This window comes from Anabrus simplex, chromosome 4 (genome assembly GCF_040414725.1).
Source record: "Anabrus simplex isolate iqAnaSimp1 chromosome 4, ASM4041472v1, whole genome shotgun sequence".
Lineage (NCBI taxonomy): Eukaryota > Metazoa > Arthropoda > Insecta > Orthoptera > Tettigoniidae > Anabrus > Anabrus simplex.
This window is the reverse complement of record NC_090268.1, coordinates 415,007,792-415,033,892: the sequence shown is the minus strand read 5'-3', so window position 1 is coordinate 415,033,892 and position 26,101 is coordinate 415,007,792. Positions and strand designations below refer to the sequence as shown.

General features: G+C 39.2%; 1 protein-coding gene across 9 annotated transcripts in view; it reads left to right on the top strand.

The window, feature by feature from the left end:
• Rift (Riboflavin transporter) overlaps positions 1–26,101 on the top strand; it is a 256,069-nt gene that overhangs the window by 133,048 nt on the left and 96,920 nt on the right. For 7 of the 9 annotated variants that reach the window (XM_067145886.2, XM_067145880.2, XM_067145881.2 and 4 more), the window contains exon 2: positions 2,407–3,736. In XM_067145886.2, coding sequence (XP_067001987.2) covers positions 2,407–3,736 — 1,330 coding nt within the window. Of the gene's footprint in view, positions 1–2,406; positions 3,737–3,900; positions 4,010–22,069; positions 24,473–26,101 lie in introns of those variants that run through there. The other 2 variants (XM_067145885.2, XM_067145884.2) reach the window with 2 other exon arrangements.

The window sequence follows — 26,101 nt, the reverse complement described above, 5'->3', positions numbered from 1 at the left end:
ATAATGTACTTGCTTTCTTGTTTCTGTATATATGTATATATGCCATACAATAAATAAATAAATAGGTAACATGAGGAGTCGCGTGCAAATGAAACGATTGGATAGCCAGCTTGTCACTCACTGAAGGAGTGGAGAGGGAGAACAGTGGTGTACCAGAAGTGTGGACGAGTCCAATGAAAGGTACTGAGGGGTAGGAAGTAAAATAAAGTGTTAGTGGAAGGATTAATCAAAATAACCAGAAATGGTTGAAACGAGCAGACGCGACCCCACACGGGTTAAGAAAAGAAATTTGCTCACTTCGAACATTGATATAGGAATTAGAAAGATTGTTTTGAAGACTTTTGTCTGGAGCATGGCAGTGAAATATGGATGATAACTAGCTCAGAAAGAAAGAGAATAGAAACTTTTGAAATGTGGTGTTAAAGAAAAATGCTGAAAGTGGGATGGACAGATCAGATTATGAATGAAGAGGTACTAAATTGAGTTGGTGTGAGAATGATTTAGCAACATTTGACCAGAAGAAAAGAATGATAGGACGCATCTTAAGACACCCAGAACTTGTTCAGTTGGTTTTTGAGGGAAGTGTAGGTGTTAAAAATGGAAGGGGTAGACGAACGTATGAATACGACAAACAGATTAGAGTAGATGTAGGACATAATACAGGGTTTTTATTTTTGCTTGGCAGGGACTTTCTCAGTCGACCTTGGCCGCCAGTGACGTTTCAGTTGCCGGCTACCACACGTGCGTATGTACGGCAGAATACGGTGCTCAAAATCATTATCGTGCATTTTACTCACCATGTTTACAGTTGATGCTCAAAAATCATTATCATGCATTTAACTCACCATTTTCACAGTTTATGCTGAAAATGTTCCCCATGCACTGCCAAACATAATTGGCATCTCCTAATGAAGTTTTCGGTTACTCTATCAAGTTCTTCACCACAGATGGATGCAATTGCAGCTCTTATATTGTCTTTAAGTTTATCTAGTGTGTGAGGGTTGTTCCCATAAACTACATTTTTTAACATTCCCCACAAATAAAAATAACTTGCCGTTAAATCTGGGCTACAAGGGGGCCACAGATTTTTACTTATGATCCTTGTACCAAACACGCTTCAGTAAGGAGATAACGAAATTTTGCTTGAAACTTTCGTCTTGTCCTAACGCACGATTTTCTGCACTTAATGTAAGTATTGTGCAGATATACACGTTCATGTAACGAATATTTCACATACATTACAGCTCTATACACAATCACAATAAAACACTATACAATACGACATACAATACGCAGTAGCTTCATTGAACACCCTACTATCTCGGAGCTCAGCTCTCAGCTACTGCAGGAAGTGCCAGAAACCGCGCGCACCAGCGGCCGAGTGAGAAAATCCCTACCAAGCATAAATAAAGACCCTGTAGTTATGTAGAAATGAAGAGGTTTGCACAGGATAGAGTGGGATGGAGGGCTGCATCAAACCAGTCCATGGACTGATGACCTAAACAACCCTATTCTAAATTTCGTGTACGTAGACTCATATCTGCTGAAAGATATAAGAAAAGATCTTCATTGGGGTAATCACATGAACAGGATTGTAAAGTTTAGGTGTTGTAGTAAGGATGTAAAGGAGAGAGCATATATGTGTCTGGTAAGACCACAATTAGAGTATGGTACCAGTGTATGGGATACTTATCAGGACTGCTTGATTCAAGAGCTAAAAAAAATTAAAAGAAAACCAGCACAGTATATGTTCTGGGTGATTTTTGACCAAAGAGTAATGTTATGAAAATGTTGCAAACTTTGAGCTGGGAAAGACCTGGGAGTAGGAGACAAGCTGCTTGACTAAGCGGTATGTTCCGTTCTGTTAGTGGAGAGATGGCTAGGTATAACATTAGTAGACGAATAACAGGGAGATGATCGGCAATTTCCAAATTCTTTAAAATTATTTAAGAAAAGTGTAGGTAACAGCTGATAGGTTATCTACTACCTGGGTGACTGCCCTAAATGCAGGTCATTGGTGACTGAATTATGTAAAAAGATCACCTATAGTGAAAAAGAAAAATAAACTGCCATTATCTGAAAGTTATTAGATTAAGACTTTTCTTGAGGGAAGTAAGTCTCTTGCATAAAGATTAAACACAGGTAGAGTTTTAAAGTTATCTTCTGTATTTGACATGGTCAAGAACATGTGTAACAAAACGAAGTGCAATTCTTAAGTGACATTAAACAAGATTTTTCAGTGTGAAAAAAAATAAATAAAATAAAATAAATAAAATAAACATCCTTAGTCTCTTTTCCATGTTAGAATTTGATTAAGGTCGAGACTACAGTTGTTGGTTAAGTCTATGTAAAAATAAAGTACGTAGCAGTATTATTTATAAAACTTAAAAATTTCTTTTGTTTCAGTGAAACAACTTCTCTCCTCTCCAAAGATCCACATAAGGTCAAGATTGAAGAGCCCAGGATGAGATATTTTGCTTGGTGTAGCTGTCGAAGAAAACTGAGTGATCGAAAACTTCTTGTTGATGTATTGGCAATCTTATTTGGTATAGCTGCATGGGTGGCAGTCAATGGGATGTTTGTACAGCTGCCTTTGCTAGTGCAGACCCAGCCAGAGGAATGGAACTTACCTTCCTACTTATCTGTAATTGTGCAGATTGGCAACATCGGGCCTATTCTGTACACTATCTCTCACAAATTTTTCCCAGGAAGATTACAAGATAGCCATATAATTTATTGCATTCTGATAATGGGATCGACTGCCTTACTGTTAATGGCATTCCTTTATAAAGAGACTACTATTATTGCTGGGGAACCACATAGTACCTCCTTGTTTTGTTTGCAGTTCTTTATTTCACTTGTTGGATGCACAAGCTCTGTTCTTTTCATGCCATTCATGAGCAATTTTCGTGAAATATATCTCATATCTTACTTTGTTGGTGAAGGTCTCAGTGGCTTTCTACCTAGTATCATGGCACTGGTCCAAGGAGTGGGAGGAAACCCATCCTGTGTAAATAGGACTCTCTTCAATGAAACAACGAACTCGACAGTTGTAGAGCTTGTATTATACACTCCACCTCCACGATTCTCACCAGAAGTTTTCTTTTTCTTCTTATTTGGAGTTATGAGTCTTAGCACAATTGCATTCTTTCTCTTGAATAACTTGCGAATTTGTAAAAGTGAGAAAGTATCATCTTATCAGGCAGAGTTGACTAGAAGATACTCAAATAAGAGTGCATCCCCCCCTGTAACTCAACATCCACCACTTTCTATTGCTTATGGTGTAGACACAATTCCTCCTGTTAATCTTTCTATGCATCTAAGCGATTCAGACATCCCTTATGAAGGAAATGAAAGTCTGAAAGAAGGGCTTCAGAATGAAACACAAGCAGCTGTAACAGAATCTGTCCCTAGTAAAAATTTACCTCGCCCTACATATGGCTTCTTATTGGCCCTTGCAGCATGGGTATGTATATTTGGAAATGGAGTCTTCCCCAGCATTCAGTCTTACTCATGCCTCCCGTATGGTAACACAGCATATCATTTATCTGCAACTCTTTCAAGCATGGCCAATCCAATGGCATGTTTTTTAGCATTTTTCATTCCTTACAACTCATTGCTAGCAATTTCTATCCTGACTGCTTTTAGTACATTAATTTCAGCATACATAGGAGCAACAGCTCTTCTGAGCCCATCCCCTCCTCTGGTTGGCACTATGATGGGAGAAACATTAGTGGTAAGTGGTACTAAAATATGTACTGAAATTATACTCTCTTTTGTTTCATGTAAGCTTGCGTGCAGCTTCATAGCTGAGCAGTAGCCACTGGCCTTTGGTGCTAAGTTCAATCATCAGCTGGTCAGTGAGATTTTAACCAAAGAGGGTTAACTCCTGTGTTTCAGGGATTGGTTGTTTCGTGTCATCTCTACACTTCTGTGCAGCTCTCACACAACCTATTAATCCACTACACCTACATGCAGTACTTCACACAATAGATGCAACTCATTCCCACAGAGGGTCTGCCTAAGAAGGTTGCACCATGTTAGCCACCCTAATTATTACAGCAGAACTCCAACTCTGGAGTAATTGGGGACTGACGTGATATGGATATCAGAAATACAGATAATTGGGTCAGACATGTTACTTTACAGTGAAATTGCAAAAGGATCCTATATACTGGTAATTAAAGAACAAAAGTTTCAAATATTTAAAACACAATTTAAAAAAAATACAACAGTATAATGAAACTAGAAACTCTTCACATTGCACTACAGAAAACATCTTTACTTATAAATGTACGGTGTAAAATAATGTTCATTTATTTTAACATATCCAACAAAGTTAGTTGCTTTTAGGCAGATATTCTTTTGCTATCAGCCATTGCTAGCATCCACTTGACAGCAAGAAGCTGATATATAAGTAATAATAATAACAACGTAAACGTTTCCACCTTTTCAATATCACTTTTGCTCCAATACGGCTGATGATGACCCCTAGATGGGTCGAAACTAGTACCGTGTAATTTATAATTTTGTGAATATATTTTAGTATTGAAAAGGTGGAAACGTTTACGTTGTTATTATTATTACTTATATATTATTCTCAGTTCAATACGGACCAAAAACATGAAATTCATAACCATTAATAGCAAGAAGCTGTGCGGGATCACATTCAGTTAGTTTTCCCACCCACTTTAAGGTGGTTTCAAAACAGGCAAAGGCTTCACCAGCAGTAGGTCCCGTTTCTGGTTCATTTCCAGTCTTGTTATCGTCATCGTTGTCCACTTCCTGAGATTCTTCCATAACATTTTGCATGAATCCATCACTACCTAAAACCTGAAATCCACAAAGACTGATCAGGACATTTGACATTCTGCTGTATACTGAGTGGCCAAAAGTTATGGGAACACACTGAATGTGATGTTAATAATTAGTTGCTCCTCCACGAGCTCTCAGAACAGCAGCAGTACGGCGAGGCATTAACTCTACAAGATGTTAGAATCGTTCTGGAGGGATTTAGACGTATGCATCTTGCACTGCTACCCACAATTGGTCTTGTGTAGTTGGTGCAAAGTTCATGGAGTGTACACCGGCATCCCATAAATGCTCTATTGGATTAAGATTGGGGGATCTGGAGGACTAATCCATGGTCGTAACTTCACTGGAGTGATGCTTCAACCACTTGCGTGCCACCACAGAGTGGTGACATGGCGCATTGTCCTGTTGAAACATGGCATCTCCATCAGGGTACTCTAGTGCCAGAAAAAGGTGTAGATGGTCTGAAAGAATGTCCACATAACATGCACTTGTCAGCGCTCCCTGCAGCCGGACAATGGGGCCTGATTTAAAGATAAAAATTTCATAATGTTCCGTATTGAACTGTATCACAATTAAATTGAAATAAGAAATGAACCATTTTATTTCTTATTTCAATTTAATGGAGCCTAATTGCGGCCATGAAAATGCCGCGCAGACCAGAAATGAGCCACCTCCTGCCTGGACACAAACTTGTTGACACACAGGATCCATAGCTTTATAGGCCATACGCCACACTCTTAGGGGCCCATCAGCTTGATACAACTGGAATCAGTGTTCATCGGACCATACCTCACGCTGCCACTATTCCACAGTCCACTGCCGATGTTTGCGGAACCATCCATGTCGTTGAGCTCTGTATCGAGGTGTCAGCAAAGGGACACGAGTTGGTCATTGGCTGGTGAAGTTTATGCACTGCAGTTGTCTCCTTACACTCCTGGTAGAAATGGGTTCCTGACCCCCAAAATTCAACTGGGTGGTGATCTGACTCACAGTAGCCTCAACGATGAGATATCTATTAGGTTCAACCTTTTCAATACTAATTAGGTACGTGTTTATGTTTCAAATACCTTTTATTCAACTTGGGGACCGGTTTCGACATATATGTCATCATCAGCCATAAAATCACAAATATGTAAGCAAAGACATAATCTGTAACTGACCATTCACCATGGTGTGAACGGTCAGTTACAATTCACCATGGTGTGAATGGTCAGTTACAGATTATGTCTTTGCTTATATATTTGTGATTTTATGGCTGTTGATGACATTATATATGTTAAAACCGGTCCCCAAGTTGAATAAAAGGTATTTGTAACATAAACACGTACCTAATTAGTATTGAAAAGGTTGAACCTAATAGATATCTTATCGTGGATCTCAGTTCAATACGGAAACATGAATGAAGTTAATCTTTAAATCACAGTAGCCTGTTGAGCGCCCAGTATGGTTCTGTGGAAGTGACGTGATGTCCGTTTGTTAAAACACCTGTGGTCTTCCCGTGTGGTGGTTTACACGGATGATAACATTCTCTCTGCAATATTGAAGATCCATTCTCAACACTGTTGACCTCGGAAGCCTGAATTTGTGTGTAATCTCCACAATGCTCTCTTGAGCGCGTTTGCGAATTACAACAAACTTCTTGCTCGAAGCACGGCATTCAAATTATTTTAAGCGGCCGCATTTTTTGTTTATCTGCCTTGGAACACACAGAATATTTGCTTTGACCCTTTATTTAATTCATATGAACATAAATGCTTATTTACAGAAAGGAATGACAGAACAAAACCTAGTTTAGATGGTCTTAAAAACCCCACAAATTGAATGAGTTGTTTCATTCCTAACCCTCTTACGGGGTCCACTCAGCCTCAGGAGGTCAACTCAGTAGAGAGGGTTCGATTCCCCCCTCAGCCATCCTCCAAGTGGTTTTCCGTGGTTTCCCACTTCTTCTCCAGGCAAATCCCTTACAGCCATGGCTGCTTCCTTCCCTCTTCCCTGCCTATCCTTTCCAATCTTTACATCCTCCACATGTCATGTCCCTGTTCAGCATAGCAGGTAACGCTGCTTGGGCGAGGTACTGGTCCTCGTCCCCAGGTGTATCCCCGATCAAATGTCTCATGCTCCAGGACACTGCCCTTGAGGCGGTAGAGGTGGAATCTGTTGTGTATATGTAATTTATATGATAGGATTAATCCTGGTACCAGGAAAAATATCTTAAATCGTGCACGTGATCACTTAGGCTTAAATCGTGTTGGGTGGGAGCCAGGACGGTCGCATCATTGTGCTATGTGACAATGGACGCAAAGTATTTATTACTACAATGGTACAACTTGTTAGTTTAATGTAAAACGAGCATTGATACCTGCTCATTACTGAGATGGCATTAACGCATAATGTTGTAGTTTTAAGTAAGAGAGAGAGAGAGAGAGAGTGTGTGTGTGTGTGTGTGTGTGTGAGTGAGTGAAAGTTATTGTGCCCCTGGAAGTACTTGTGGAGAAAATAAGGTGAGCAGGCAGAAGTATTTTTCTAGTGGACTAGCATGATGGATGCGCATCTCTTGGCCAGCTACTCGCATGTAATGGATGTTCACACGACGTTGTACTCGCTTCTGAATTAAGATGGCGGTCCTCGTAAGGGAAGGGATATCGGCTGTTCTGATATGTTAATTGTCGAGTAGTGAATAGTGTTGGTAAAATAAAAAGAAAGTAAAAAGATATGTGGGCACGAGAGTGGATTCTACGACGTAGTGCATTCGGTGCGTTGAAATGTTTTTTTTACGTGAAGTTCTAGAGGAAGATGAAAGCACATTTAAATATCACACACAACTCATTGCTATCGAATTCGATCAACTTCTACTGATGATTAAAGAACACATACAGAAACGCGACACATATGAGAGCGGCTTCAACTGCCCTTGCAAGTGACTAATCTCATGTTTTAATCTGTATTGAAATCTGTTGATATTATTGTATTTCAACTGCCCGTCTGAAACTACGGTACTTGACGGTCCGGCCCCGCGGTATGGGGGGCAACGCGTCCGCCTGTCACCCGACGGTCTCAGGTTTGATTCCTGGCCGGTTCAGGGTTTCTTTATTGTAAATGATTAATATCCCTGACCTGGGGACTGGGTGTTTGTGTCGTACTTAAAGTTCCTTTCCTCACATTCAACACTTTACACTTCTGCCATTTACAAAATACATGCAGGTTCCTCACATATGGTGCAAGTAGGAGCAAAAGATCTTTCTAGGTTGACGCCCCGCACAAATAGCATTTATATAAAAAAAACGGTACTTGGCGACTTGTGACTGCCTCAGATCTTTGTAATCTTTATATCAGGTTCCGAGGACTCAGTTTCCACGTTTGTGTCGGCTGTGTTGGATGCGATCTATGATGCACTGAAAGAATGCATTATAGTGTGTCCTGATGTATCATTTAGTGTCAAAGAATATAATACATTGTTAAACATTCACTCAGCCCGACAATATTGAATGGTTTGCGATCTAGGTATTATATTCTTTGACCCTTTAATGAATGATAGACGACAACAGAGTAATAAATAATTATCACACTCTTACCAAGTTCGTGAAATTGCTTCTCGTATTCATTACTCCATTCAGGAATCTATCGAGATTAGGTCACGAATGGCACTTAGCTGCTGTTTATCTTGCAGATTTATGAGTTTGCCTTGACACACGCTTTACACTGTGACTGAGCTCCGCCATTTTGAACACGCAGATGATTAATACAAGACAGGACAACTTTCAGAAGGTTGATACAAAATTTGAAGGGCTTCCAGAATAAGGAAAAGATGAAAGGTAATAATAACATCTGGATACAAGAGAGGAGGAAACAGCAAAGTGAAAGGATGAAGAACTATTGGAAGTCAAGAAAAGAAAGATGAATGCACAGGGTTACTTTCCGTGGTCCTTAGATGGCCAAAATTCAAGAAGAATAAGAAAAATGATAATATTTTGATGTGTAGTATAAGTCAAAGATAGGAACTGATTAAGTCAATAAGTGGACACCACTAATGCATGGACAGGTCTTGCTTCAAACATTTCAAAGAAGGTCGACTGCAGTATCAGCAGAGCACAAGGACAGTGCTGAGAACCCTGAGGGCTCTGTGGTAGGTACAGAGAAGTAATGATTATAGGAAACCATAAAATAAACAGAAAAAACCCAGACAACACAAGCTAATTTCAACAACATATGGTATAACATGTATTTTTGATCTGAGAACCCTAACAAATCTATTAGAACAAGAATCATGAAATTACAAGAGTCATGATAAGATACAAAGATCAAACGATCAAGGAAAATTAGCCTCAATTAATTTCACCTCAAAGGTAGGTTAAAAAGACATCCATCCAGCACAAATATTCAATAAAAGAGAAATTTATCCTAGGAAAACAAACAGGGAAGGAAAGGGAGAGGCCGGGAAAAGGAGGTTGAATCCTGCATCAGTATTTTATTGCTTTTAAAATGGAAAGGAACCACAAGAACACGGTCCACAGAATTGAGTTAGGTGAATTTAAATAGAACACAAGTTCTTGACCACATCTTCACATAGAATAGTGTGCGACAAAGTTAATTTGTTAATAGACCGAGGTTAAGTTCTCACATTGAAAGAGCGAAAGCAAAGTACAATAAAGAAGAAGATTTAGAGTTCTTACTGAAGCCTGAAGGGCGAAAGGGGAGTCAAACTCCTTGCATACGAAGCTCAAATGAAAATAGTCTTGTAGCTCACCCAGTCCTCACACATGATGAATTTCCATCCCCATTAAAACCACTATAAATCTGATACAGAATAATTTAACCAAATTCAGTAAATGAAGCATTGGTGAAATAGATGAGAATAAAATCTACTTGCAGACAGGTTTACATATGGGAGTATTTTGGCGAATATATATATGAAACACTCAGAACACACAAATATCATAGATAAAATCAAAGCTATAAAATACTGGACACGTTACATCGATGATGTTCTAGCCATCATAGATAGTAGCGTTAACGAAGGAAAGGAAATTTTGGAACTACTCAACAGTTTCAATCAAAATATTAAATTCACTATGGAAATGGAGAAACAATAACCCGCTTAATTATTTAGACATAACGTTATCACGCCATAAGAATAATCACCTGACATTTAACATTTACCAGAAACCAACTTACACTGCTAACACCATGAAACAAAGTTCATTACATCCTGAAGCTCATAAAAATGCTGCAAACAATAGGATGTTAGAAAGAGCTTTAAAAATCCTGCTCCAAAAGAAAAATTTGAAAAAAGAAATCAGAACAATTCGCGAAATAGCCTTGAACAATGGATTCAGCACAAAATTTATAAATAAGCTAACCAATAAACATATTAAAAAGCCCACAAGTACTTTGACGAAAGAGTCAAAGATTTAAAAAAATTTGCCACATTCACATAATCACCAACATCATAAGAAAACAGAACCTAAAAATTGCTTTCAAAACCAGCAACTCTAATAAAAGAATAGTATTTAACTCTCACACAGTAAATACTAGCAATAAATAAATAAATTCTGGGATATATAAACTGGAATGCCAGGGATGCCGGTCGAGTTACGTCGGACAAACTGGTAGGAACTTCCTCATAAGATATACAGAACACCGCAACGCTTTAAAATAGAATTGTTTCTCTGCCATGAGTAACTACCACAAAGACTATATTCATAATTATACCACAATAGATCAAGATCTAAAAATTCTACAACGTGGACAAAAAGGTCCACTACTCAACATTTTAGAGAATTTTTATATTAGTATGGATCAATATATTCAACTCAAATGTTAAATCTGTGTTACTGTATGGAAGTGAGACCTGGAAAGTGACCAAAGACATTACCACAAGGTTACATACTTTTATAAATCGGTGTTTGAGGTACATTATGAGAATATGGTGGCCAATAACTATCTCAAACAAAGACCTTTGGGAGGCCACAAGTCAAAGTCCCATAGAGGAACAGATAATGAGAAGAAAATGGAGATGGATTGGACACACCCTGAGAAGACCACAAGAGAGTATCACAAGGCAGGCATTGAGTTGGAATCTACAAGGCAGTCGCACGCAAGGCAGACCGAGGATTACTTGGAAGAGAACCATAGATAAGGAGATTGCTGGAATTAACAAGACATGGAGGGAGGTGAAAGCATTGGCGGCAGATAGAACAAGCTGGAGAAATTTCGTCGAGGCCCTATGTTCCACAAGGAATTAAAGGAAATAAGTCACGTCATGGATCAATATAAGAACCCAGCCCTCGACTTAAACGAGACAAATGAAGTAAATAACGTATTATGAAGAGAAACTTTAATTCCGATTATTTGTAGTAAAAAACAGGAACTCACAATTATTACACTCAGTTTCAGGCACCGCCCCCATTATGCCACATACTCAACACTCTCCCGCAAGCCCCACCCCATTTCCCCATTCCACTTCCTCGTAGCAACACGTATTGCGTCTCAACTGCGGGAGCAAGTCAGTCGAGAGGAGGAAGAACATGGGTGATACAAGTGGGCCACGTAACATAAATTAATTTTCATTCTTTTAAACTTACTTTAAATGTTTTTCCTGTTAGTCACCATTATTCAACTCTTAATTCGATTTGTATTATCCATTTTACAGACTAAAAATCAGACGGTTCAACATCAATAATGCTTATATATCAGCCCATGTCGGAACATAACAACTAAGCCAACAGTTTACAGATCTAGTTGAACCACACCAAGGGACAACAAAAACATTGAAACAAAAATACTTCCAGCTCAAGACTGTTTTAATGATCACCATCTCACAGTTTTTAACTTTTCATCATGCTTTTTAAGAAAAAACTTATTAACTAACATTTCATTTTGTGTGTCTCATATTTTTAATTCATTATACTGTATATGTCTTACTGAGGATGACCCAATGCCACGTCGAAACATGTCTATGTGTAAAGTTTTGTCTTAATTGAATGTAAAATATTATAGTATTGACTAGGAGGATATCAAAATAATTTTGTACAATTTTGTAAGAAATTTAATTTACATATAACATGCATATTCGCAAAAACTACAGAAGGGAACAAGAATGACATTGTAGTTTATTTTCTGGGACATACATGAAATATTCCCAGGCCCATGATTTCCTCTTGGTAGCCATCAGTGTGCACGAAAAGTACTGTATTGCATTCATGCCAGTCAAATGATTAGGCTTTAATAAACTGATGGATTTTCTTCGTGGGTTAAGTGTGATGTTGCAAACCTCCTTCTAGCTTGTTCGTGTATTATTCCCTGTGAACAGAAGACCAAACTTCCATTCATGATTATTCATGATTCAGCCTGTTGTCCCATTGGGCAAGATGTCAACGCCTGTTGTTCTCTATGTACTGCATAACCGTGACGTAAGAATCGTGCTTATATTCCCAAGAATCTCATGAGGCACGCCTTTGTGAGAAAAGCACCGAGAAGTTTTCGTGATTCTCGAGACATTCGCTCTCATTTCCCATCCTTACTTATAGGTCATTCTTGTATGCTTGGTTGAGTACACAGAATTATTATTATTAGTTCTAAATAGTTTTTACCAAAAATACTCCCCAAAATGTGACAGATATTATAAAACAACAGCCATCGACACCCCCTCCCTCTCTCTACAACAATTGAGAGCATCTTCAATTTTCATATTAAAAGGTTTATAATAATACTCCTATGACTTCCCCTCCTTAACCTCTTAACTGGAGAGTTTCCTCTGAGAAACAAACATTAGTAGCGGAGAATTATAATTTGACTGGAAAAGAGTTAATCCGTCACGCCCATTTTCATGATGCGGGCAACAAGTTACCTTGTCACGCCTATTATTCTTCCGCGAATGGCGAAGGAACTTGTCCCGCCCATTATGCATGCATGCCTTTGTGGAAGAAGAGTTATCTAGTCCTGCCCATTTTGACATAAATACACTGACTGACAGAGCAAATGCAACACCAAGAAGGAGTGGTTCGAAAGGGATGAAAGTTGGGGAAAATACAGAGACGGCACGGACGAATAATTGATGTTTATTTCAAACTGATATGCAGGTTACACAATGCGCACGGCATCGACTCAGTAGGATGTAGGACCACCGCGAGCGGCGATGCACGCAGAAACACGTCGAGGTACAGAGTCAATAAGAGTGCGGATGGTGTCCTGAGGGATGGTTCTCCATTCTCTGTCAACCATTTGCCACAGTTGGTCATCCGTACGAGGCTGGGGCAGAGTTTGCAAACGGCGTCCAATGAGATCCCACACGTGTTCGATTGGTGAGAGATCCGGAGAGTACGCTGGCCACGGAAGCATCTGTACACCTCGTAGAGCCTGTTGGGAGATGCGAGCAGTGTGTGGGCGGGCATTATCCTGCTGAAACAGAGCATTGGGCAGCCCCTGAAGGTACGGGAGTGCCACCGGCCGCAGCACATGCTGCACGTAGCAGTGGGCATTTAACGTGCCTTGAATACGCACTAGAGGCGACGTGAAATCATACGCAATAGCGCCCCAAACCATGATGCCGCGTTGTCTAGTGGTAGGGCGCTCCACAGTTACTGCCGGATTTGACCTTTCTCCACGCCGACGCCACACTCGTCTGCGGTGACTATCACTGACAGAACAGAAGCGTGACTCATCGGAGAACACGACGTTCCGCCATTCCCTCATCCAAGTCGCTCTAGCCCGGCACCATGCCAGGCGTGCACGTCTATGCTGTGGAGTCAATGGTAGTCTTCTGAGCGGACGCCGGGAGTGCAGGCCTCCTTCAACCAATCGACGGGAAATTGTTCTGGTCGATATTGGAACAGCCAGGGTGTCTTGCACATGCTGAAAAATGGCGGTTGACGTGGCGTGCGGGGCTGCCACCGCTTGGCGGCGGATGCGCCAATCCTCGCGTGCTGACGTCACTCGGGCTGCGCCTGGACCCCTCGCACGTGCCACATGTCCCTGCGCCAACCATCTTCGCCACAGGCGCTGCACCGTGGACACATCCCTATGGGTATCGGCTGCGATTTGACGAAGCGACCAACCTGCCCTTCTCAGCCCGATCACCATACCCCTCGTAAAGTCGTCTGTCTGCTGGAAATGCCTCCGTTGACGGCGGCCTGGCATTCTTAGCTATACACGTGTCCTGTGGCACACGACAACACGTTCTACAATGACTGTCGGCTGAGAAATCACGGTACGAAGTGGGCCATTCGCCAACGCCGTGTTCCATTTATCGTTCGCTACGTGCGCAGCACAGCGGCGCATTTCACATCATGAGCATACCTCAGTGACGTCAGTCTACCCTGCAATTGGCATAAAGTTCTGACCACTCCTTCTTGGTGTTGCATTTGCTCCGTCAGTCAGTGTATATGGTTGGGGTCATCTGAAAATTTGCAGTGTACAAGTTAACATCACAAAGTGTGTGATGGAAGTGTAACCCTAGCAACCGTGCAGACTATGTCTTATGGCTGGTGGTCATCTGAAATTAGCACCTACTGATGGATGGCCATGACCAAGACACATATTTACGATCATCTGATTTTTGCAAAGTGAAAAGTGGTTTATTTTCATTTGCATTTAGTAATTCAAACCATAATATTTTATTTAACTTCTTGCAACCACATTATAATGAGACTGCATCTGGCAGATCAAACAAGCAATAAAGCAATGTCACTGTTGTAACCAGGAACATTATTATTTCCAAAATCCAAACCAAACCCCATGGCACAACAGCCCTGAAGGGCCATGGCCTACAAAGCGATTGCTGCTCAGTCCGAAGGCCTGCAGATTATGAGGTGTCGTATGGTCAGCACAATGAATCTTCATGGCCATTATTCTTGGCTTTCTAGACTGGGGCCGCCATCTCACCGTCAGATAGCTCCTCAATTGTAAACACATAAGCTGAGTGGACCTCAAACCAGCCCTCGGATCCAGGTAAAAATCCCTGACCTGGCCGGGAATCGAATCTGGAACCTCCAGGTAAGAGGCAGGCACGCTACCCCTATGTCGTGGGCTGGCATATTATTATTACACTGTATGAATTTGCCTTATATAATAATATAGGAAAAAAACGTGAAAAATAAAAGTAAATTACAGTACAGTGCATGATGTTACAAAAAGAATTATAAGACAATCTTCAAAATAATTTTTCTTCAATTAGTCTCAATTTAAAATGGTACAGAAGTAAGCTCACAGTGAGTTTCACCACTTGTGTTATCCTTGCTAACCGAAAAGTTGTTATCTAACTTATATCAGAATCAGTGATGTGAACAATAGTTTAGTCATCCAATGAGCATGTTTAGCCATTATGTATGCAAGAAAATGCAATGAAATATTGGCGTGCAGTAAGTCTGGGACCTACTGACATCTATAAAGCAGTCATAGAACTATACTCAACAACATATAGAGATGAGAAAACATGTCCTGCCCAGCAGATAACGGTTTTTGACATCTCTAGATGAGTTAACTCGTCATTACCCAACTGAGCAACAACTATTGGTAGACGAATTAACTTGTCACGCCTGGTTAAGAGGTTTGAAAAAGGACCTTTAAAATCAGATACCGTCTGAAATAACGTATGTAAGTAAAGTAAAAAGGCTGAGGTAGCATCAAAACACTTAAATGACTAAATTGAAAATGAAAAAATACTGTTCTTTGAAATTAGTTAAGAAAAGACCAGTTAAACAAAAGATAAATTACCAGCTGGTCTTCTGCCCTAAATGCAGATCAGTGGTGATTGATTGATTTATTGATTGTCACCAGTTGGAGGCTGGAACTAAACTATCGAGCTGGCCATGGTGTGGTTAATTCCTCTGGCATGGAAGTGTGTTCGTCATAATAAATATCTCTTCTTCTACACACCACATTATCAATAACCACTGAAACATGCAATAGTGAATACATCCCTCCACACACACACAGGGTTCGTGTCAGGAACAGACCTGGCTCAAAAATACCAGGAAATACTAGGAAGAAGATAGAACTTTATATTCTAGTTTATCATTTATGTAAGTAATAATTCAGATTTTTAATGCCATTTTAAGGGCTAGGAAGGTAAGTCATTAGCTCTGTGTCTCTTTAACACTAGAACCACGGCTGGGTCATTTGTGACCCAGCTGTTAGTTCTTTATTCTCTATACTCTGAAAAAAAAAAAAAAACTATGTGTAGCAAATGTCACAGCCAATGAATATACCAGTACCTGCGCTGTGCTGGATATTGTTTTTGAAATTTAATACTCATAATGTATTTTGATGTAGAATATTAACCATGCAAATAAGGAATAAGTGGGCAATAGGATTGCTCCACTTTGCTGACCATAATGAGTCGAGTTATAAGCCCCTGCTCCTATGACACCGCAAATGTGCAGTATAGCAAGAAAGGCTTCCATCTCCTCAATATTTAGAGACCATTCATCTGACATCAGTACACACGATTTACATTACGCTGCATATAATTTATTTGTACGAATGGTACTTCACACGACGCACGCGTTGAGAATACATAATATTCCTTGGCTGTACACATGCTACAGATATTTATTTTCCTTTTGACAGAACATAGGGAAGAAAGAAATAACAGCTGGGTCACAAATGACCCAGCTGCGGTTCTATTGTTAATGCCTGAAGGATGATAGTTCAAGTTATTGTGAAGTCTAAGCCTGTCTCTGTAATTGGTGTAAGATTGGAAAATGACCCAAAATTTGGATGGAGTGAAGAAATATCTACAAATAACACACAACAGTCTGGATTCAAACTACTCAGTTTTTAGACCACTGTGGTTTCGAAAGCTTAGTGCTTCCCATTTGGTTGTAAGACTCCTTATATCCTGAGTTCACAGGACTGTTGACCATAATATTCTAGGTCTCTTACACAATGTAGGAGTGAATGTTCTTGTGTGAAAATTTATGTCACATTATTTATTTATACCTTTGTAAGTTGCAAGGTAAAGGCTCTTGGCCCTCTCTTACACTTAACCACATTCTTTGCTAAAGGTTGAATCGTCTTTTATTACAAATCAATAAGATAATGATTATGATGATGGGGAGAGGAGCTTTTAACAAACAATCTGCTGTGAAAGAAGGTATATACAACAACATATTGACAACATTTTGTGTGTAACTAGATGGCATTGGGTAATAATGATGATTCTAACAGTATTGAAGAAGAAACAAGTTTTAATACAATATACACCACTGGTTTGGAAACTAATGATCTACATGACTTCGTGCGTCTTAATACAAGTAACTTATGAATTTATGTAAATACTTAAGTACGTCATTAATTCTCACATTCACCCATGCATTCAATTAACCTGGCTATGCACTAGGGAGGAGATCCCAGCAAGATCTTCTAAAAGAGGCTAATGTCATTCTAATGAGAGCGAACTCCATAACCGGCATCAGACACGGTTATACACTGATATACGATTTATGGGTATAGAGGAGTTACTGTAGAGCGAATAATGCTGATGAGTAGAGGAGACGTAACTAAGATCTGATGCAAGATACTGCAGGGTTGCTTCATTTAAAAGTTGGAAAATGAGTGTAGCAATGTGTAAATATCCCATTTGCTCAATCTTTAACCAGCTGAGTGTCTCGTAATAGGGAGCGACGTGTGGTATACTAATGAAAAAATAAAGCAGATGCAAGAGTTCATTGCTTTCTGCAATTTCTTTGTTTGTTCCTCGGTAACGTCAACTAATAGATCACAATAGTTTAGTATGGGTAACATGAGTATCTGAATTAATCTTACAAAAGTCGATCAAATATAAACTGGATTTTTGTTCCTGAACCTCAACAGTTCGTAAGACTGGCCCCGCACTTCTGCTATGCTTAGGTGGGACCGTTAGGAGTGGGGAGAGCATGCTGTTAGATATTTCCCGCCGTTTCACCAGTAACGCTCACAATGTCTGAGCAAAGGTGCACCCCTCCACTGCGCAACGCATAATTATAAAATTTCTTGCTCGTGAAGGAGTTATAGTGGCGGAAATTTACCAGAGATTGACTGCACAGTTCGATGATCAAACATTGTCAAGGACGTGTATGTGTAAGGAGGGACGGAGGAAAGGGGAGGCAGCACCAGTGAAAGTCAAGACTTCGACTGTCAGCTGGCAAGGTTCTTGCAACTGTTTTTTTCGATCGGCAAGGCATTTTCCTGATTGATTTTTTTGCATGAGCGACAAAATGCTGCTTACTACTGCGAGCTGTTGAACAAGGTGGGGGTTGCATATCGCCCCAAAAGATGAGACCAACCGATTCGACAATGCGCGGCCCGATACTGCAGCTCTGTCTCCAAGCTACAGGAAATGCACTGGACTACACTGGATCATCCTCCTTATAGCCAAGATTTATCGCTCTGCGATTTCCATTTGTTTGGACCACTTAAAAAAGCTCTAGGAGCGCAATGATTTGAAGATGACGAGAGTGTGGAAGACTGGCAACTGGCTGGCAACATGACCCTGTTCTTTTTATGATCAAAAAGCTGCCCATACGCTGGGACAAATGCATTTCCAAAGTAGGAAACTATTTGGAAAATAAATTGTAATGTGGGGGTTGGAGGGGGGAGGAATTCATCACACCCCACCACCATTGTCCTTCCCCCATCAGATAAAGTTATAAGTTTCTCATGAGAAGAGATCAAGGCTGTTATGAGAACAATATATTGTGTATACTTTCATCTTTTTGTACCTAAACCTAAGTGAATATAGCTGATTACGTCTGCAAAGCAGATGAAATGTGTTCTATGAATGATTTTATAAAATTGCCAAAGGCAAATAAAGGTATCAATTAGGTGGTTAAAGAATTCTTAGATTGTCATATCAATATGGACATGAAGTGGATAGTTTCTATAGAATAAAGTTAAAGTTTTGTGCTTTGAAGGATCATTCCCATACACCACCAGTGTTGTTTTATTTCTTACTTTAGTGAAACAAGTCCTTAAGTAGTACAAAGTACTTGAGATGAGAAAAAATTACAAAATTACCATTTAAAAAAATATTGTTCTCATCTGTCATTAAAGAAACTTGACCTTCAGAAATAATATTTATGCTAAATTAAAATATATCTTAGTTTACAAAGTCAGATAATTATTTGCTTACACAGTTAGAGCTGAGAACTTTAGAGAATAGAATATTAAAAGGTTTTACAAAGTCAGATAATTATTTGCTTACACAGTTAGAGCTGAGAACTTTAGAGAATAGAATATTAAAAGGTTCAAAAGCCTTTTCTTTCATTGTGATAATTCAAGCAGAATAACTTCATACAAAACTGTAGTATGGCAGGGATGGTTATCTAAATGCACTTCCCCATCAAACAATAAACACCAGAGCTATCAATTGCAGTAATAATAATTGTATGGTCTCAGCTACTGTGTGCAGATACTTGATTTGATGCCATTTGGGCTCTCTGCCCATGAATTTTAATGTATAATTTTGGACTTACAATGAAAAAAAATACTGAAGCTCTGTTTGAGCGACCCATCGCCAACTTAAATAATTTTGTTGGTTAAACACGAAATGTGTCGTGAGAGATCTTAAAAAGCATTTGACAACTTCTACCAGTTTTGAACCCTCAATATTGGAATATGGAGTTTATCACTGATCCACAGAGGAGCTACAAAACTGTAGTAAGGAGGTTGGTTGATTAGGGTCATAATTCAAGAACAATACTTTACAAAGTCTACTCTGATAGGAAAATCCAACTTTGCTGTAAGTCTGTTTCATAGACGCTACTTTCTCCAAAGTCGACTTTAGCTGAAAAAGACATTGCAAAGTGAAGATTTTATGAACTGTATTTCAGGTTGGCAATGATACTATCTGTAGTAATAATAGAAAACAAGAGAAGCAGCCGCTTCCGTCAAGCATTTTTAGTTATTTCTGGTCAGGTTTCGCATATCATAATTTTTGGTAATTTTTTTGCACAACCATGGAAGAAGAAAAGATTTTCATCTTGTGAAAACTCAACAAACTGAGGTCTTTTCCTGGCAGTCAGTACAGATACCCCTCTAATAATTCTGTTGACTGCTGGCTGGCTTACACTTCGTAAGTCAGCAGAAATTTGCTGAAAATTGCCTGTAATTAAACAAATAAATTAGACCTATAACTAGAACACTGTGCTTATTCATGCAACATAACCTCAGTCAGTTACGTGTTAAAGCATTACAATTAATAATAAATTAATAAGTCTAGTAATTCATACTTACCATAGCATAATATCTTCAAGCAATTAGTAGTTGTATCATTGGAGAATCACTGTTAAGAGTGTCAGCCTCTGTATCCCGAGATAGCGGGTTCAAACTGGCACAGGTAGTAGGATATTTGAAGGGTGGAAAAAAGTCCATTTGACACTTCATGTCATACGATGTTGGCATGTGAAAGATCTCTTGTGACACATTTGGTGCTTACCCGACAAAATTCATTAAAACTTGGCAATAGACGTCCAAGAGAGATTCGGTTTACTCTGCTGTCTAGTAGGCCTAGAGTAAAATGGAACATCGTAACTGAGGAGCAAGCAGCCAGGTGGCGTCAAATTAAAAGGCTTGCACACGGTAGCTGAGGCCATACGATTATTATTATTGGAATAGGTAGTCCTCTTTGATTTTCTATCATTAGTACATCTTCGAACATCACAAAGATGTCCAAATACAATTTGTTTATCGAATCTGTACTTAATTTTGAATTTATCTTTCTATAGAACTCAGTTGAGTTTTGCACATCTCGTATAATTCAAAGAGTATGTGCAGCTTGCATAATCTCCTGGACATCTTCAAGATCTTCTACAAACCGGATTTTCCTACTTGTTTAACGTCACAATAACCCATTGAAGCTATGGAGGGATGGGAAAGGGCTAGGATTAGGAAGGTAGCAGCCTTGGCCTAAATTAAGGTACAGCCCCAGCATTTGCATCGTGTGAAAATGGGAAACCACAGGAAACCATCTTTAATGCTGGCAACAGTGGGATTCAAACCCATTGTCTTCTGAATGCAAGCTCACAGCTGTGGGACCCTAACGGCATGGCCAGCTTGCTTGGTCGGATTATGTTTAGAATGTCTGCCATTGTCTACAGTCGATTTTGTTAAGTCAAAGTATGGGCCATTGGCGGCTATGAAGGAAAGTCTTGGCCAAAGTCTTCTGCAAAGTCTCGACTATGAATAGGAAAAGGGTGACATTGGTGGGGACAACGTCGACTTTGCCTCAAAGTCTTGTTCTTGATATGGCCCTTAGACTAAAAATCAGTAGTTAGTCAATCAGTCAGTGATTCAATATAGTTTGTAGAAACATATTCACTTCTGGATATTTTTGTACTAACATTTTTTTTTTATTTTTAATAGAGGGCTGCAGTGAGCGATTCTTTGTGAAACTTTTGTCAAAAGATGATCATCCAAAAGTTTTAAATAAATAATTACATTGTGCATCTATTATTATTTGTATCTGTCCAAGAGATTATAAAAAATAACTCTGAATATATCTTTATTGTGTCTGAAATCTAAAGCTAAGTAGCTACTGAGCTCATCGAGTTGTATTTGTGCATCAGAAAAGGCTTTCAGAGACACCGGCCTTTTCTTTCAAGTTCTGACACAATCTCTAAAATTACATCAGTCTTTTGTCCAGAAATTGAGCGGCAATATCCTGGCCAGGAAAATGTCCTTAAATATTTTCACAGCCAATATGCTTCACCATTGCAGCTTTTCTGAACTTTTCACCAATTCGGACACTTTTTTGGTAACAATGGGATAGGAAACTGCAAGGAGTAGGAAAGCTACCTTGGCCTTAATTAAGGTGGTATGAAAATGGAAAACCATGGAAAACCATCTTCGGGGCTGCTGATAGTGGGATTTGAACACACCATCTCCTGAAAGCATGCCAACAGCTACATGGCCGAAACTGTGCAGCTTCTCTGAAATGTTGCACATTGTTAACATTCCTTGTCAATTTTAATGGTTTGTTCAAGTTGCATTCTCATTGGTCTCGTCTAAAGCTATAGGCACGATAAAATATTCCTGACCGAGCAAGTCTGCCATGCAGTTAGAGGTGTGCAACTGTAAGCTTGCATTCCGGAGAAAGTGGGCTCGAATCTCACTGTCAGCAGCCCTGAAGATGGTTTTCCCATGGTTTCCCATTTTCACACCAAGCAAATGCTGGGGCTGTACCTTAAGGCCATGGCAGCTTCCTTCCCACTCCTATACCATCATCACCATAAGAACTACCTGTGTCGGTGCGGCATAAAGCAACTTGTAAATATTTCAGGTTTGCTGGGAAATACGTAACAGATTGACCTGCCGAGTTCGTAGTACCTGTGAAATAGTGCATGGAAATGAAGAATAAAATATGCGAGGAACAGTGTGGCAATGAAGTGCTTATTCATTTTGTATGGTGTCAGAAAAGACTTACGTTTCGAACATTCCATCACTGCTTTATTTTCATCCCTAAAGAGCAGCAGTCTTTAAAACGCACACAGCAAAAGACTGCTTTTCCAGTTCAGCTTACTGCATTGTCACCTGCTCACTACAGGGATGTCTAGTCATGCTACATTGGTTGTGTGACATCAAGGATTCCAACTTCGATTTTGAGATGTTGCAGTGGAAAAAGCGCAGTTCATCTTTTGTACGTGGTCTTCTTACATGGTGAGTCAATCAACGAATTGAGAGGTGTGTTTCGACTTGATACTTTCCTTGTAAGAAGATAATGCTCCAGTCACGCCATATGATGCAAACAAGCCTGGGACTCTTGTACTGATTAGCCAATAAGGACGGGGATTCATGTTAAGAGACTCAAACTCAGTCCTTCGTCGTCACTTGTGGTTGGAAAAAGTTCCATGATCAAAATTACTGCAACTGTCACTATCACTGTTCTCATTTGAAGGGTACACGGGAAAAAGGGGGGATGTCATATTTTCTACAAACGGAGATAATTCAGTTTGAAAGTTTCAACCTTTAATACTGTCTACAATAATACATCCGCATAAAGTATAATATTATGTGAGGTTAGCCTAATGTATTGGTATTGTACATAGGTAATAATAAAAATGTAGAGTTAAGTTTGATAAAAAAAAAAAAAAAAAAAAAAAAGGCAAATGAAGTAAATACACATTTGTCATGAAAATAAAGGGGAATGTCAGTCTTATGAACACATTATCACGGAAATAAAGAGGAATGTCACTTTTAACAAAGCCTAACAAATAACATTATTACCCTGTCAGGTAATAGTGAGGAAGTGCATCAAAGAAGGATCTTCCTTCTGGTCCACAAAATGATCTAAGGACTTGCAGATTGTTGCTGCAGAGATGGGTAAACCTGAAATAGAAATAAATTACACATTTAAAATCTCAATATTCCCAGCATGTTTGCGAATGTAGAGCAACTTCATGTACACTAACGCTTGTACTTGCATTCATAAGATGACTCTGGGAGAACGAACTCACTAACGGGTGTTTCTGGGAAGTGTGGAGTTGGTCTTGGAGCATTTACAACAGGTCTTTCCCAATGGCCATTGTAACTGTCTCTGTATTCCATGAATTTTGGATGCTCACTTGAGATGACAAGTTCCCTTATAGGTCTAGTTTTAAAAGGGCAAACTTTTCTGTACAAGGGAGTCAAAAACGTGGTCCATTGATGAATCATTGGTTGATCAACTTTGATTACATGGAAAGGGAAGGGCTTGTTTCTGGCACTCCTAAAATGATCCACCCAGTCTTTTGGCGTTTCAGTTGCAAATTTCTGATTAATGTTTCTGTCGCACTCTTAAGTACAAGTGCCCACGAATTGGAAATAATATTTTCACGGAATCGAGGCATTTGGCATGATGCACTACAAGTAGAGGAATCTGAAAACAGTCCAGTTCTTGTTCTGTCCACATGTAGAATCACAGAAGATTGTGAAGTGTTTTATCTTGTCACCAAGTTCACAAAATATAAAATGATGTAACATAGAACACACTTCATCTGATGCTTTATGTGCAAATATCTCTTGGTATGTATAGAATACCAAGTGTCTGCTAGACAAAACATGTATATTGAAGGAGAACAGTAGAGCTGTCTACGGCAATACGCGTCGTTAATGGATAAATTAGGTATGCATAAATTATTTTGGAAATCCATCGCTATTGCTTCCCTATCAAAATCTTTCTTGGAAGTGAGCCTTGCAAGTCATTTGCTTGTATAAAACTGTTCAGCTTCTTTAAGATGCAGTTTGTTTTGAATGCCTAAGTGATATAATTGAGCTTCAGTTTCCTTACGCTCTGCACAATCTTTGTTAAGCGATTCTATTTTTGACATTCTAATTTTAACCTTAGCTGCATAAGTGTTGCATGTACTGCACGTATCCGTGTAAGGATATCCAAAACTTATATTAAATTTGTTACAGAATATTTTCCGGTAGGTTTCATATGACACAGGACTGTTGAGATTCTTCTCCATAACTCAACTTGGCGTCATGGAAAACAGTGCTGACACATACCAAGCTGACATTCTCTTTTTATTTCTTGTTCTGTGGTGACATTCCCCTTTCATCAATTGTACATGTATTCTGAAACTTGTTATATTTCCGTGACTGTTCCCTTTACTTGATTGGACATTGTCTTAAACTATTCTCCTGACCATAAAATATATATGGGTAGTGTTAATTAATTTTTTGTTTTACATTGACATTCCCCCTTTTTCCCGTGTACCCTTCATTTATATTAAGAGATGTTTCTACAAAACGATGAACACCTGTTCAGTTACTATTAATTAAATCAATTACAAACTGACCTATTTCTTCTCCTTTTGAATTGATTTTTCCTTAAAAAAAAATCTTAATCATGGAAGCTTTAACACGTGGATAGGATTTCAGATTTTTTCCTGTAAGGAACAGATTGCTATTATCTTTTCTTTTAAACAACCCTCAAAATAGATATATTGCTTCCTGTTAAACTGAACCGACTCTCCAGCTTATCAGTCCCTGCTATTCTGCGCATGCTCAAACATGAGCAGGTAGGCTGACAACTGGCCAGTAGCAAGGGTCCACCAAGCCAACCAGTTGCAGTCACATATAATTTATGTATGTACAGTAGTTTGGCCTTACATTTATCAGTCTTCCAGTTCAAAGCGGCAGCTCATTTTCTTGCACGGAATGAACAATAACTAGTGCAGAAGAAAACTTCCTTCAAGACTTCATTTCTTAATTTGATATTTCCATACTAACTGAATCTCCACCTGCCTTTTTACATCCTCAGAAAGACTGTCTTAGTGGTTTTCCCAACAGAAATAAACATACATTACAATGACGTCAGTAGGAATGGCATGATTAAAAGCAATGCTTTCATATGAAATACTCAATCAAATGAAACACTTTTCTCACTTTTAACGAACAGGACTACACTGCCGATCTAACAGTCCAAAGTTCCAGAGCTGGAATGACCAAGCCGCAGACAGCCGTGATTCATGAATACTCTTAGTCTTTTTGGCGGGGAGAGGGTTGAATAGTGGAGACTCCCAGGGCAAAAACTATGCCCTTTTACTAATCTGTTTCCTAGGATTACCCGATGAATCGGAAAATATCAATTCACTACACTGGTGGCGGAAAAATCTATCTGACTTGGAGGCAAATTTTTCCTCCATGCCAGAGGAAAAACCCCCACTTCACTGATAATTTGGAATAAAATGAATGTAGAATTTAATAAAAGTGAAGAGAAGAAGCTTTTCTTAAGAAACGGCTCTTTTCAGGGTTGAATTTTGAGTTGTTTAGTGAATTGTGTACTATAATTTGGAATAGGCCTAAATTGTTATTCTAGACCCAGTCATACCACTATCACTACTACTACTACTACTAAGTCAGCCTCTGCCTTCCTTAAGTATGCACACTGCTCATTCAAAACAGCACGTCAGTGTAGGGATCGAATAACTTGAATACTATGAAGAACCAGCGTGTAACGTACCAGCTGTATCAGAAAATGTATGAACCAGAGGAATGGCATGCTAAAGAAGAAAGTTTTCTAACTCCCTTGCTATTTCCCGCCAATATTCAGTCAGGCTATTATACTCAGTACGCAGCAGTAATCCCATCTATCGGAGTTGAGAGGCAGCATAAGAGACAAATAACATCACAACAAACAATGGTCAATGTAATATTATTGTTGATCAATGTTATACGCTTTCGATATTGTAGGCCTTCACATTTAGTTTTCTTCCGACTGGGAAATACTTTTCTTTATAGTTGGTACGGTAAAACTGAATAAAACATAAATGATCGGAAATTGTATTCTCTGTAACTTTTGTTATGTAGTACTTTTTGAAAGGTCAAA